The sequence below is a fragment of the Alexandromys fortis genome, unplaced genomic scaffold, assembly GCF_014885135.2.
Source record: "Alexandromys fortis isolate MF-2015 unplaced genomic scaffold, M_Fortis_MF-2015_v1.1 scaffold_112, whole genome shotgun sequence".
Lineage (NCBI taxonomy): Eukaryota > Metazoa > Chordata > Mammalia > Rodentia > Cricetidae > Alexandromys > Alexandromys fortis.
In genome coordinates, this window is record NW_026068013.1 from 2,479,998 (window position 1) to 2,496,372 (window position 16,375).

General features: G+C 37.1%; 2 protein-coding genes across 2 annotated transcripts in view; one reads left to right on the forward strand and one right to left on the reverse strand.

The window, feature by feature from the left end:
• Positions 1-16,375, reverse strand: part of Cntn5 (contactin 5) — a 656,861-nt gene that overhangs the window by 605,753 nt on the left and 34,733 nt on the right. The window lies entirely within an intron of this gene.
• On the forward strand, positions 730-1,267 carry LOC126513714 (60S ribosomal protein L21-like). Its single transcript, XM_050162228.1, has one exon. It carries the CDS (start codon positions 753-755, stop codon positions 1,233-1,235), a length of 483 nt encoding a protein of 160 aa, XP_050018185.1. The 5' UTR covers positions 730-752; the 3' UTR covers positions 1,236-1,267.

A 16,375-nucleotide genomic window follows, 5' to 3' on the forward strand; every position in this document is an offset into this window, starting at 1 on the left:
TATATGGGAGGGCAAGCAAATATCTAGCCAGTATGACTTGGTTAGCTTGTCAAAAATAAAAGTGGTAGCAGTCTCTGCACCAGCAGGCCTGGATTTGGCATGGCTTCAGCATTCTCCTGCAGGGAAAAGGTCTCTGTACCAACTCTATGTCCTCCCCTGGGACACATGGAATGAAAGTGCACAAGTGATGGACTATATTTGCAAAGCAATGCTAGTGTAGTGGAAACAGAACATGTCACTAGAGATGGCTCATAAGCTGTGATAGCCAGTAGTCTGTTAACTATCTCTGCTGCATATAGATGGCAAAGTGGATTTCACCAGCTTATGCATTCTCATATATGTATGAAAGATGATGAAGCTATCTATTAAGGGAAATAATTAATTATGATTGATATAGGATTCCATGTACAATTAACTCATGCAGGGCAATGTGTGGTCAATGTTTACTCATTTATATACTTATATTTTCCCCTTCACAGTTACTCCTTACTGCAAACGTGTCTTGTGACTTTGTAAATAATAACACACTATATTTTTAAAGCTATTATGTAGAAAGGGCATACAAATGTCAAAACTTATGAATAGATGTGAAATATCAATTTTTATTGACTACTATCTAGTAAGATAACTAATCATGTGGCAGGGAGGACCAATGTTCACCTAGTAATTCTTATAACTTATTGCAAGGAACTTCAAATATCAAATCCAACTTGAAGTAGGCCACGGTAGCCATCTTTCAGTAACTCGCCAAAATGACAAACACAAAGGGAAAGAGGAGAGGCACTCGCTATATGTTCTCTAGGCCCTTTAGGAAACATGGAGTTGTTCCTTTGGCCACGTACATGCGAATCTACAAGAAGGGCGATATTGTAGACATCAAGGGAATGGGCACTGTTCAAAAAGGAATGCCCCATAAATGTTACCATAGCAAAACCGGAAGAGTCTACAATGTCACCCAGCATGCTGTGGGCATCATTGTAAACAAGCAAGTTAAGGGCAAGATTCTTGCCAAGAGAATTAATGTGCGGATTGAACACATCAAGCACTCAAAGAGCAGAGACAGCTTCCTGAAGCGGGTGAAGGAGAATGACCAGAAGAAAAAGGAAGCCAAAGAGAAGGGTACCTGGGTTCAGCTGAAGCACCAGCCTGCTCCACCCAGAGAAGCACACTTTGTGAGGACTAATGGGAAGGAGCCTGAGCTGCTGGAGCCCATTCCCTACGAATTCATGGCCTGATGTAAAAAAAGAAATAAAAGACCTGGACTATAAAAAAAAAATCCAACTTGAAAATCGTTATGAGGCATAACATGGTCAGTCAATGAGGAGAACACTTGTGAAAAAAAAAGAAATGCTCAAATGTTCACCATGAGAATAATTAATGAAGAAGTCAACAGAATAATTCCCCCAAACGGCTATGTGTTCATGGGAGAAGCCTTACTTTTAGAAGGATCAATACTTATTTTATTTTTATTTGGCCATATTTATATACATTTTATGAGACACATTGAGGTAATTCGATGTATGAAGGTATTATATAATAATCAAATCAATAATAATTTAATCTCCTTGTTTATTGAGCAGTAATATATACTAAGAATTTTAACCCAATGAAATACTCAATGATGCTACACAGACTTGTCCTGTGTTATGATGTCTGTTACAGAACTTCTTTCCCAGACTCTAGTGACCACTATCATGTGGTATTTTCCTTCCTCCATGATATTAACTTGTTAGTTTCATAACACAAATGAGATCTTACCATAGTTGTCTTTCTGTGTCTGTCTTTTTTCACTTACTATCAAGAACTCATGTCTCATCCATGTCACCACAAGTGACAGCATTTTACTCTTGTGTGGCTAGGTAATAAGTCCAATGTATAGTTGTACTGTATTATTTTTTCTTCAGCTGGAGGTCATTGGAATTGATTCAAAATGCCAAGTAATATGGTAGAGATTGGGAAAAGTAGTCCCTAGGTTGAGAAGAAATTAGACACAAGGTTTCGGCAAGTGGAGGTAGTATATTATATATATGTGCCTATATGTATATGTGTGTATATATATATATACGCTTTAACACCAGTCTCCAAATCTTAAAAAAACAGTGAAGTTTAGATTACCATCTCTCCATTCATTAGTATATATACATACATACATACATACATACATACATACATACATACATACATACATGCAGTGATTTCCAAACAATATATGTGACATATGTGTGGATGTGTGGTTCTAGAATAGGCAGTACACACATATAAAGAAAGGTCTGTCTCTAGTAATGATGACCCCAGAATCTTGTCAAGCACATAGCAATTAACACTGATTTTTAGTAAGTAAAAGTGTGAAATTACATGAAAGAGCAAAAGATTGCCATAAGATGACTATTAAAGAATGTTTCTGTTTCTTGATTGATAAATTTACTAATTAGAAATGGCATCCCAGCTTCTTAGCCTCAACTTGTGTGCTTATGTACCATTGTACCACACATTGTTTCATTAATGTAAATTCAATTCTACTTTAAATGATTTTTTAGATAATTAAATTGATGTGTTATATATGATACCTTTGGTAGCTACACAGGTTAATAAAGTATGTACCCCAACTCAATTTGAAGTCAGATAACACATACATAAAAACAACTGCAAACATTGGCAAATGAGGCATACATCTCATCTTGCTTCTTTCTTTTAAAGTATTTTTCTTTAATGTTGAGTGTTTCATTCATATATGCAAGAAATATGATCATATACACTATGTATTTCCCCTTTTCACTGCCCCATATCTCTCACTGCTTGTTTCTCAGTCAACTTCTTGTGATTGGTTTTTGTGTTGTCTATTGTTTTTTTTTTTTTTTCATCTTGATTTTTCTTTCTCATTTACACAATTTCTTTCCACCACAGCTTGTTGCTAAGAGACTGGTATGTATGAGCTTGCTATCTCTATATTTTCCCTAATCCCATTCATAGTTGCAGTTGGGATCAATCTCAGGCCTTAGATCTGTGGGCACTTACAAGTCATCCAATTTCTCTGGTACAGTACGGAATATCACTCACAGCAAAATAACATACTCAGTAGTGTTGACTCAACTCTCATTAACACAGTCAAGAATAAAGGCCCAACTAGAAAGTAAGTTCAGAGAAACTGGTGGATGATAGCACCATCTCATTGGAAATGAAGATACTGAGAGTTAAGGTCTCTCAAAAGATGCAAAGTAGTATTAAAGACAAAACTTTGGTTCCAATTTGAGTTCTGGATTTAGATGAACTTATAGGAATGCCCCTCTCAAAAGTCACCTTCTGTGTCCAATATGCTCCCTTTCCTTTGTTGAGGAGCTCTTCTCACTAGGACTTTATCACCTGCTCTTGAATAAACACTAGCTACAATGATTTAAACTGCCAGTGAGTTGGGGTAGGTAGAAGTCCTTAAGCAAGCATCTCCCCTTGTGATGAAATTACTGTCTTCAGCAAGTGATGGCAACACACTGACCTATATCTCAAGAATGGATAATTTACTAAGACTAATATTGAAGAAAGCAATAACAGCTTTTGGGGAAGTGAAGGAAGCTTGTAGAGCTGGTTCCAGCAAGCTGGGTGATTCTGAATGGATGGGGACTAAGCACTTTAGCTGCAGGGTGGGTGTGGGCTGTGACCATGTTGGAGGGTTTCATGTGGAAAGCCATGAGGTTTCTGATGATGGGCATTAAATTTCAGTTTCTGTTTCTGTTTCTTTTCTTTCCTTTTTGCTTTGTGTGTGTGTGTGTGTGTGTGTGTGTGTGTGTGTGTGTGTGTGTTTGTAGTTTATTGAGATAAAGGGAATGGGAGAGGGAAGCAAGAGAGACAGAGGGAGAGAGAAAGAGAGAGAGGGAGAGAGAAAGAGAGAGAGATAGAGAGAGAGTTTCTTTTTCATATGGATCCACTTGACATTTAGTTTTCTCATAAATCTTTCTGTATAAAAGGTGAAACTGAACATGGGTGAAAATCAATTAACGAGTTATAAAAACCCATGTATACAATCGTTCCAAGGAACTGGCCTTCTTATCGAACAACCAATGCTCTAATGCCAGTCTCTAAATCTTAGAACACAGTAAAATTTAGATTACTGCTAATTGTTTTTAGCATTCTGATAAAAACAAAGCATAAGTTGGGTCAGCATCTATTCTTAAACTATCCTTCCATGCAAAAACTAACTGATACCATCCCACAGTGCAATCAAGTGTGTGGGAGGCATGGCAGAAGACCTAAACCACATCAGTGGAAAGTACAGGCTCTAAAGCTCACCCAGAGAAGATAATTAAAAGTTTCTACTGTGCTGATTACTACGGAATAAATCTTTGCTTTTGTGTTTTAGCACAACCATGTTTCTTATGATCTATTTAGACCAGGGTAGTTGTTTTCATTATGAATTAAGCAAAAAACCACAGGCCTTCTTCTAGCTAATCATAGAGTATGGCTTTAATTTTATTAAGAAAATTGATTGCCAACTCATTAACTTTAGAGACAGCAGAATACAGTAAATTTTCATTTAACTGGTTGGAAAGGATAATCTAAAAGAAAAAAAATAGGAGGAACTATCTCCTGCTGTTCTAAACACATCATTAGAAAGTTGCTGTATCATACATGCCACTGGAAAAGAAACTGTGTAAATGACTCAAATATTTTCAGGAATTCACGAGTTAAATACAGATAAAAGGCTATTCAATGGTTGCCATACTGAGAGAGAAATGTAAAGCAGAATATTCTTTAAAGACTCATTGTGAAAGACCCAGTCCTGACCTAAGTATAAGTCACTCAACTGTGCAGTGCAGCCATTCTCTAGGTAAAGTGAGTCAAATGGCAATCATCAAGTGAGAGAAATCTGGCAGAAGCTGAAGACAGAGGAGTAAAGTCAATGTTCTACGGTTGTCAGATACTCCAGGAGAAATGCAGTCAGTGCCTCCTGTTGACCAAGGAAGGCTGATCACTCCACTCTACAGTCACCATAAGTACTCAACAATGTGTGCAGGCAGATTGATGCTGGGGAGATGGTTTTATAGGGATGGTCAACTTCTGTAATTTATAGGAAACTTGCTTCTACAAGAAGGCCCTCATAGGGTGGCCATGTCAGCCATCACAATATAGGATTACTACTTAGCAACCCAAACCTGTAACTAGAATATAAAATATGAGTAAACACATTTCCCTCAAAGTTAAGAAAATATTTTATCAATAAGTATTTGTTCTACACTTAGTGCATTTAATAATATTTTGTAACATTTTATTATTATTGAAATGAAACCAAGTCTTGATTCTCTTTTATAATGTAGGCACAGTTTTCTATGGCTATATGTGTTCAGATACTATTTGATTTGTGGAGATAACATATCACTTTAAATAATTTTGTGTCTTATAGCTTCAATTTTTAAATCTAAATTTCTTATTTTCTTGAGATATTGGTTTTGTTTAGTTGTTTCTTTTTATTTTACTTCAAAGATTATTTATGTTGTATTTTAAGTGCATGAGCATTTTGTCTGTGTCTGTGTCCACACACCATGTGCCTTCCTGTTGCCCAGGGAGATCAGAAGATGGCAATAGATTCCTAGGTCCTAGAGCTATGCAAGGTTCTGAGCTGTTATATAGGTGCTGGTAATTGAACCTAGAAACAATTTAAGAACAGCTCCCTTGCTTTTCCTTTTTTTTTTGTTTGTTTGTTTAACCCTAACATTTAGCTATCCCTTAATGCCAGCAGATGCTATTCCTTCTGAATGACTTTGTCTTTCAACAGTTTCAATAAGTCAGTCTTAAGCATTGCCTTACATGTGGTTTAGCTCTCAATCCCTGAAGGACAGTTACAATATAACGCATACACAACAGTATCCTATACCTACCCCAGTAAAACCCCTTCCAATATGTTTTAAACATCTTTGAATAACAAGTTCTTTGTTACAGACTCCATGTTGTAACAGTACATTTTTCTCTTTGTTTAACATACTGCCTTGTATAAATTAGCTATTCTAAATGTTTGCTGAATTAACTTCATGGGAGAAAATTTTTAAATGGATAAAAATTTGAAATAGTCTTAGATTATTAAATATTTCTTAAGTTTATGTTGTTTTTTTTCTCTTTTATGGCATACTCATAATTCTCTTTGAGAAACTCAATGCTTGAATCTTTCTTTTGACCCTTGTGAGGTCACTGTACCCCAGGATGGGATGAGTGTGCTGAAAACTCTCTTTGATGGCTTGGTCTTCATATCAGTAATATGGCAGTGTCCCTATCAGGTTTTCTGTGAGTTCTACCAGTTTTAACTGTTGCATATCCAATCTTTTGAACTATCCAGACAGCTCACTATTTGAGGCATATCTGGATTTCTTCAAGTCATGTTTCCTGTAGAAAACACTTAAAAGGAATAAAGAAATTTTAAGATGCTTCTCAGGTAAAAGGTAAAATATTGTTGAATGCTTGCAATATTTATAAAATTATGCAAGATGCATATGGTTACCCGTGATTTAACTTAAGATACTATTATATTTGAAAAGGTACATTTCAAAATAATGACTGGTATCAAATATTACAAAGGAGAGGGAGCAACCATTGCTAAAGTAAGCAGTGACTGTGGAGGAGGGTGTCACCTCTTGCAGTTATATGGCTAAGACGGAAGGATCACTGCAGGTTTGTCTCATGACACACATAAGTCATTGGTAGAGTGATATGAAAGTGCCAGAAGTGTTTTCACCTCAACACTTGCCTGCCACACGGCCAAGAATCCTAAGGCTCCCCATACAGCACCACCAACAGGGAACATATAGTTCAACGCGCACTACTGTGGGAGACAGTTCTCATTCATGTTACCACACTTACCTTGAGTCAGTCTTTGTTTCCCAAGTCTCCATGTTCCGTAATAGCTTGTCCACACATTGTGTTGCTGATATGTGGGTATCCACCCTTGTCTGCACACTAGAAAGATTTAGTTAGAGCAGAAAGGATCCTATTTTGCTTCTCAAATTGTCACAGATAAAAATTACAGAGTTTTTAAGACTTTCCGTATTTTTTGGTTATATCTATTAATATAGCTTAGACATGAGATTTCTTAAGAATGTTAGGCATGTAATAAAGGTCAAGCATTTTGCTTTGGAGGAAATGCCATTCAAAGAGCACCAGCATGATTAGTGCTTCTCAGCACTGAACACAGCTACTGAGGGTGACCAACTCTTCTCATTTATTTTTTAATTCATTTGGGGAATTGTTTTGTTTTAATTCTTTGAGACAGCCCAGAATGTGCTGTGCTGGAACTTGCTGTGTAGTCCAAACTGGCCTCAAATTCAAGGAGATCTCTGCCTCCCCAGTGATGAAATTAAAGCTGTGCACTAACACAACCAGTTTGAATTTTTTAAATTTTGAAATAGTTACAAAGAATAGTATACAGAGAATCTTATTCCTTTACCATAAAGACTTGTTACTGGTTAATTTGTGCCTAAATATAATAGGGTGTCACCCCAAAGATGTTGGTGTTGGTAAATTTTAAATATTCCATGTTTTATATTAAATGTGTGTCTGTGTGCTCCGTATTTTTATTATTATACAATTTTCCATAAGTAAATATTTGTTTACATTGAAATACAGAATTATCATCCAGCTTTGTACATCTTTCTTCCTACCTGTTAGTAGTAGAGCCTCCTCCTGACTCTTGGTAACAGATAATATGGTAGACACTAGAGATACAATGCCACATGAGACACAGCTGAGAATAATTCCTGGTAGGCTGAGCTGGAAGGTTATCCCCTGGACTTTACTACCCTTTGCCATTCACTGTCTACATGATGTCAAACATGATGTCAAACAAGAGTTAAAACTGTAAACATCAGCCCCACATCTGTAAGCAAGCAGTCACACATGTTTCATGAAGTTACCGTGATTGAGTCTAATAAATTACTACGATAAAAGAAATGATTGTTTTGAATTGTTTCCCACTGTGACCCATAGTTCACTGGAGAAGAAAGTCAGAAGAATACCATACAGCAATATAACTGCTCTCAAGAAATGGCTGTGGAAAAACCTACAGAAGCATCACTATGGGGGGAAATAATTGGAATGATAGATTATGGCAGAAAGTGCTGGAAGGGTGACTATATTTCAAGGCTGGAAAGGCAAGAGGTAAAGAAGGTTTGAAAATTTTTGATAAATATGATGGGGCTTTGGAGGGAGGGCTCCACATGACTCCAACTCAAAGTCTAGTGGAACCATTGAGTTACAATATATTAAGGAGAGGAACTTCCATCTTAGCGACAATGCAATGAATTTAGGATGGCATGATAATAAAATGAAAATAAAATGCATCTTATGAAAACCATCTCTCAGCTGCAGCACAAAGTAAAAGTAGAATTGTTGATTATCTTTCCTAAGAGGGTTACTAATTAATTGAGTCATTTTTGGTTAAAAGTTATTCTTTTTGAAGAAGAAGCTTAATGTACTGAACTTGCAGTTCAATTATAATTAGGTGTTTTAAAAAAAAGGAAACTGATAACAAGACATAACTGTTTCCTTAGCATTGAAAATAGTTAGCTAATTCAGAAAACTCCAGAAACCAAAGGGCACTGGCAATAAAGTGACTTTTTTTTATTTAATTTTTTTCATTTTATATACCAACCCCAGTTCCCCCCTCCCCTTCTCTCACTGCTACTCCTCCCCCATTCTCACACCTCCATCTACTTTTCAGAGACTTTTTAATGAACTGATCTTTTCCTACATATGATAAGTGAACAAATATAATTTTTCAATTATGTCTGGAATTTTAACTATTAAATAGTCTGTATTACTTTTGTTAACTCATCCACACAAACATATAGTTTCTCATTTGTTTTGCTCTGTGTATGCAATGCATGATCAAAAATATGTATGCTTCTTTATATAATATAAATTATTGATATGTAAAAATATGTAGGAAAAAGGTGGTCCTGGAAAAACACATACACTTCTTCTTTCAACTATCAGACTACTAAATTTATGACCCTCGTAAAATAAAACATCCCCATGAATTCCACACTGGAAAAGGGAAGAGGGTCAAAGGTCTCATGCCAAGCAGAGGAGGAATTCCATCTACAGAAGAGACTCCAAACATTCCTAACCACTAAATCAATCTGTAGATACTTCCAGGCTTTATTTCTTTTCTATAAAATTGTAGTAGCTACAGAAAAGTTCAAGGTCTTTCTTTAACAAGTATTGTCAATCTGTAAATAAATCTAATTTCCTGTAAGTATCCCATTTACAGCTGCACCAAATATTCATTTAACATATGATGTGGGAGTCCCCTCTGTTTGTTGTGATTACCATTAATAAATAAAGAAACTGTCTTGGTATGTTGCAGAACTCTAGCTTCTTATTGGCTAACTCTTATATTAATTTAACCCATTTCTAGTAATCTGTAAATTGCCACGTGGCATTGGTTTACCTGCAAAGATGGGACATGTTTTGACTCTGGTGGCTCCATGCTCTCTCTCTCTCTCTCTCTCTCTCTCTCTCTCTCTCTCTCTCTCTCTCTCTCTCTTTGACTCTGCCATTCTTTCTTCCAGCATTCAGTCCAATCCTCCCCACCTACCTAAGTTCTGCTCTATCAACAGGCCAAGGCAGTTTCTTTATTCATTAATGGTAATCACAGCACACAGAGGGGACTCCCACATCACCTTCCCTTTTCTGTTTAAATAAAAAGGAAGGCTATGATGTCACAGGGCAATATTTTAATTAATGCAATTCCTGGGTAATTATTTTGGGGGTCTGGGCAGCCAAGAAACTAACAAGTGGCCTCTCCTTCTCCAACAAATATGTATTTAGTGTATATTACATACATATATATGTATACCACAGCTATTTATAAGAAATAAAAGTACTGTATCACTTTGTTCTTGATAAATTGTTGATCATAACTATTGCGAAATTAGAGATAGAGAAGATACTGGATAGGACCATGCTTTTGTTCATATTGGATGCAAAGTTATTCATCAAGAAGTGTTTAAGGGGAAAAAACAAAGGGTGGGAATAGGGTAGTTTCTGATTACTCCCACAGTTCCAATCACAGTGTGTAGATTTCTCTAATTTAGTATTTAAGCTACTGGGTCACGGTAAGAAGACCATGCAGTGGCCCTTTAAGTGGCCAGGAAGCAGAGGAACCCAGAGAAGGCAGAAACAGGGAAGGTTTGCCTTCCAACCTAGCTCTCATTCTTTCCATTGTCCAACACTTAGAATCACCAAAAAGCTCATTGCCTTCCTTGCCTTTAGATACTAACGCAAGCTGAGTGAAGGGACTGTCTCTCAATAGCTTGTTAAAACCACAACACTTATGCCACCTGTTCGCAACCCAAGCCTCCACCACTCATACTACAGTGAAAATGCTGGTGGGGTGATTTGGGGGATTAAAGGTGCTTTCTGACAGTCCTGATGACATATCAATTCTAGGACATGCATGTGAACAGCCAGCCCCCCACCCTCCAATGCAAATAATGTAAATAAACCAAAATAATGACCATTACAGGAAAAGTGACTCATCAATATTCAAGTCATAATGTTTTTTTCCCCAACAACACAAAGTGAAATAACAGTTAAAATACATATCAAATATTTAATGACTATCCACACACTTACTTTGTTTGTAGTAACTTTCTGAATATCTTATAAATATGTAGAAAGCATCAGGGAATTTTTTTGCTATGATTATAACATGCTTTTAAAATTCTGGAGATTTAAATGATATTACAGACCCACATTTCAGGAAATATCATATAAAATACAAATGAACTGTTTGCATATTGATTACTAGTCTTTAATATACTTGTGGATGTCACGCTTAGTTTTATTCATTCACCCTTAGTAGATGAGACTTTTAGAAGCAAAAATTGATATATATTTATTGTTCTTTTTATGTAAAAAACATTATTTTTGTAAAAATCAATCCTAATATTGTAAGGGAAATATATTTTCTTCAAGATTTTGCTTTTGTTATTTGATTTTAGAGAGATAATGAAGAGTATAGTGTGCTTTCCTTCCGGGTCTAGGTTTCCACATCCTGCTCTCCGGTGCTAATCCGTCTTCACGTCTGGTGTTTCTGTGCCTGACTCCCGTCTCATGTCAGTGTGGGCCATCTCTTCCCTCTGCTTCTCCTGCTCTGACTGATAGGACCTGAGCATCACGATTTCCAACTCAAGATGTAATGGGAAACTCTCTGGTTCCTCTTTGCTAACTCACTTCCAAACCTTCTGGTGTCAGTTTGGCTTAGAAACCTGCCAATCTTCTGGGCTCAATTCTAACCTTGGTTTTCTGTTCGAGCTTGGGTCCATGACTCCCAGATCTTCACCTACCTCTTTCTGAAAGGCATCTCTGTGTTATATATAAACTCATGAGATTGTTAATAACTCTAAGACTGGAATTTGTTCTTACAATTTGAATGTTCATTGACTGCCAGAGAACCTTTCAAATAGCAGATAAATTGTTGCTAAGTAACAAGGAAAAAGAAATATTGGTTGCATTCACAAGCTACAGATTTGATGATGTTGTGATTAATTGGATAGGTACCAAACAAAATTAAAATGCCTATGTTTTGAGAAAATATAAAGAACTTTTATTTAGGGAAATTCTGCGCAGCCTGGGCAAATAAATGTTGGTTCATGAAGGTTTCAGGGTGCTCTAGGTCAAAGCCCCTCAAACAGACTCATAGACCACAGCACAGCTTTCATAGTATACTAAAAAATAGTCCACAAAATGAGAAGGATATTCTGAATAGTCATTGAGTATTAGGTGGTACAACCTTTCAACTTTTCATGACACATCTTTTTTTTACCTATCTTTTACAAAGCAATTAGAAGAAATTGCTAGGGTTTCAGGCTCACTGCTGATAAAAGAGATTTTGGGCAAAGTGCACCAGCTGTCTGACTTCCTTCCACTAGAAATTACTACAGCTTTTTATTCATGAAAACTGGGGTAAAATTCAAGTCTTGGAACTTAGTTAGAATTGTGACTTCAAATATTTTCTTAGAAAATTGGGGGTCTTGGAGTCTTTATCTGTGAAGTAATATGATTTCCTTCTCAGCATTCTGTAAGTCCAGAGAAAATTCTGATGCCTAAGCCTGCTGCCTCTTAGTTGCTTACAAATGCTTTTGTTCTTTGTAGGTATGAGGCTGATGAGCCTTTAGAAATACACAGTGCCGCAAGAAGAATCACTTCATGTCCTCAATTACCTCTGCCTTGAATACACATGCAAAGTTTGTCTCTCTTTGTGAAGTTATAGAGTTCTGTTGCATACATTGGTAAAGGTTTTGAGGTATTCTTTCTGTTTGCTTAAAGTTACTGTCTCGTGAATTATAGAATTACCAGTCTGTACAGTTATCAATAAAACAAACTTTCTCCCATATAATTCTGCTTCCGGATCAAATGGTGCTTCTGGGCCAAGCGGAGCTGTTAAAATGATAAAGAAAGGCTGGGAAACACACAATAAAAACCGTGTACTCTCTGCTAACTTTGTCATGACTTGGGTTGATAGTAGTTCCCACCACTAAGAACGTGTAATTGGAAGACAGGCTGGCATTGAACAGGGCTTTGATTTAAATACAGTTTTTCTTGAAAATAATTGAATTCAAGTCCATTTTTCTCCATTGACTCTCAGCCAGAGATGCCACCAATAGCAGAGCTAGAATTCACATTGCTTTCTATGTTACAGTTAACATTTCTAAACTGCCAGATAAATACAAGAAACAATGTGATAAATTCTATGCCTCTCCCAAGATTTATCTCCCTTGAGTCATCCTGAAAACTTACAGTTATATAATATTTAATTCAAATGAATTATACATGTTTAAAAGAATCTTTAAATACTAGTGGGTTTGAACAACTTCTGTAATGTATCTGTTAGTGATTACACTATGGAAATGCAAGAACAATAGCACAAAATTCCTTGATGTACTTTTATTCTGGTCCAGAGAATGCCTGTGGTAATAATTGGGGTGTAGAGATGTGTGCTTTATTTCTCAACACTGGCGACAAGTGGAGTCAAATAGAACCTCCAGGGTATGAAGTTACAGCAGCAGTGATGGAAGAATGATAATAGGCATTGTCTTTTTTTGCACCTTAAAAACTAAAACCTGGAATAGTTTGTGTCTCCATAAAAAATTCAGTTAAGAGTCTTGGCTTATCCTCACTCACTGACATTCAGAGCTAAGACCTGCTGTGGGATAACGGTCATGTACCCTGCAAAAATTTTTCATTGGTATTGATTTAATAAAACACTGATTGTCCAGTGGCTAGGAAGGAAGGATAGACAGGGTGACCAAACTAGGAAAATTCTGGGAAGAGAAAAGAAAGAGGCACAATCACCAGCCAGATGCATAGGAAGCAAGATGAGAAAGCCTTTCTGAGAAAAGATACCAAGTCACATAACTGAACATAGATAAGAATTATGAGATAATTTAAGATGTAAGAGCTAGTTAGAAATAAGTCTGAGCAAAAGGTTAAACAATTTTTAATTAATATATGTCTCTGTGTACTTATGTCAGACTAAAAGGCGGTGGAACCGGGAGAGACAAAAACTTCCATCTACAAAGACCCATCCATGCACAATATTAATTATATTAAACCATTGTCATATTCTGATGTATGCATCCATCCATACGTACTTAGAACTGAAAATTCATACCTTGCTTTCCTCTATACACTAATCCCTGCTTTCAAGTTGCTCCTTTAAACAGACACTGATTTTTTACTTAAAGTATTGCTTTCTACATCCTTGCTGCCTACTTATCCAAGAGAGTTCTCACAACCTGCTTTCATTGCCTGTGTTATTTAATAAATACTGTTAGTTAGGATCATTGTTGTCCATTGTAGATCTCTATCAGCATTCTGCCTATTTGCAGCAGGTCAATTTTAGAAAACCCCCTCTTTCTAGCATCCTGCATTCTCTTTTTGGTTTTTAAATTTAAGGTTTATTTTCATATACTTTACTTTATTTTATGTGTAGGGACATTTTGTCTCTGTGTATGTATGTGCACCATAGGTGTAATGCCCATTGGGGCCAGGAGAGGGTATCAGATCCTCGTGAACTAGAGTTAAAAATGTTTGTGAGTCACCAGGATGGTGCTGGGAATCAAATCTGGTTGTCTGCAAAAGCAGAAAGGACTTTTGACTGCTAAGCGATTTCTCTCACCACTATTTTTGCAATTTTTGAATTTACATGTACATCTGAGTGTGTGTACATAACATGTGTGTGTGGGTTCCTGCCAAGGCCAGAAAAGGGCTTCCTGTCCCTGAGACTAGAGTTACAAGCTGATGGAATCCAAAAACTTCTAAGTGCTGGTACTGAGAACTTGAGTCCTCTGGAAGAACAAGTGCTTTTAATCCTGAGCCATCTTTACAGCTCCCTCCCTACCTTCCTGCCTCCTACCCTCCCCCCTCCCTCCCTCCCCCCTCCCTCCCTCCCTCCTTCCCTCCCTCCTTTTCTGCTTCTCATGGTAAGTAAACTTGGATTCGCATGTTAGTAGTACCTGCCATTGTTTTCCCTCATAAAAACTCACATCTTGAAGTAACAGACCTACCTCTTCTGTGGAAGATTTACTTCTGCACCAAGCCTCACTTCAGTTTTTAAATTTGTTTTCAGTCCTTGACTCTAGTTATAGCCTTGTCTGGGGAAAATAATATATGTCCCAGGAACCAATTCCACCTTCCTCCATAAATTTAGCATTTGGATCCCATTATTTTTCATGATGTTGTCTGTGTTTGGAGCAACTCTACATCCTGATGTGCAACTGGGCACCTATACCTGGGTGAGATACTGCATTTTGTACTACCTCTAAATTAGAGGGGGATGCATCAGGACCAGAATCAGAAAGACCATTATGCCAGAGGAATTTATCTATGGGCAGCTTTAAGAAGCTATTTACAACAGTCCTTTAGTCTTCCTATATAGAGGTAGTAGGGAACAAGAGACTAATCACCTGCCTCATCTGTCCCCATGTTGGCTCCCTGAGTGCTCCCCTTGCAGAAGAAAGCAGGAGTAGAAGCTTAGAATAGCAACTACTTATTCTGAACTTTACCTTTATTTTCTTCGCAGAATCAAGCAAGTCTTCTACCATCAATTTTATCTGTATAAAAATACATCTTTGATGAGAGTTACCTAAGGAAATGTGTTAGTCTCCTACACGGTGCCCAGCAAAGTACACAAGGAGGAGTTGTGAGGTACTATTCACAAATACCTTCCCAGCAGCGCTAAGAAAAGAAAGGCAAATGGCATCAAGGAAAATTTTAGTTTTTTACATGCAAAGAAATAGAAACAGAGCTACAACTAGCTATAACATTATGTTTTCTGATTTCAAAATTTATATTGTTTCCACAACAATCGTCTACCCAATATAGACATAATGTGATCAATAGTACCACCCTGGTGATAATATTTTCTATGTTGGTAGCCAAGAATGAAGGAAAGGTTGGAGAGCAAAAGCCATCTGAATGATGGATTTCCCCTTATGTGCTTGCTGCTGCATCCAGACCCAAGGATGTAACCTTGCTGTCTTCCCTGCACAACTGAGGAATGTGGATGATGGACTGCGCCCTGTCAGGTGTTTGTTTACAACAACAAAGAAACTAATGATGCAATTACATTGGCTGGGGAGAAGTGGTGATCTCATACTACTCCCTCCCAATGTTATTGTGCACTTTGATGCTCCATATATTTTTACAAATTTTGAATAAATCACTTTTTTAGAAAAAAAACTGAGAACCTTATGGTGGGGTGGGGTATCTTCAAGGTCAGAGTGAATGGTGGTTGTGCATCACCAACATCAATATAGACAAACAATGCACACCAGGATAAAGATGGGAAGTCTACCTGGATTTTCATGCACGAATCTGTATATTTCCATTTTAAGCTGCATGTGTTATCATTAGATCTCACTCCACAAGGAAGAAGAGTGCTGGAGATGACCACATGACACTGTATGGAAGAGTGGAGGGCAGTCTTAAGAAAGGAAACAGTATGAGAATAGAGAACAGATTCTGGAATTGATGTTAATAGACAATAGACCCAAAAGTACAATCCATAGCATAGCTATAATATTCCCTCAGCTATATGCTCTAGCACAATTAATATATAGAGCTGTGTCCTTGGTACTCAAAATTTATCCATATTTTACCATCTATGCTATAATAGTCTATACAAACATATGCATAAATATTAGAAAGCAAGGTGAGACCTGGCAGTGGTGGTGCATGCCTTTAATTCCACCACTAGGGAGGCAAAGGCATGATGATCTCTGTGAGTTCAAGGCCAGACTGATCTACAAGAGCTAGTTACAGGGTTGCAGGACAGACTGCAAAGCTACAGAGAAACCCTGTCTCGAAAAAACAAAAAAAAAAAAAAAAAAAA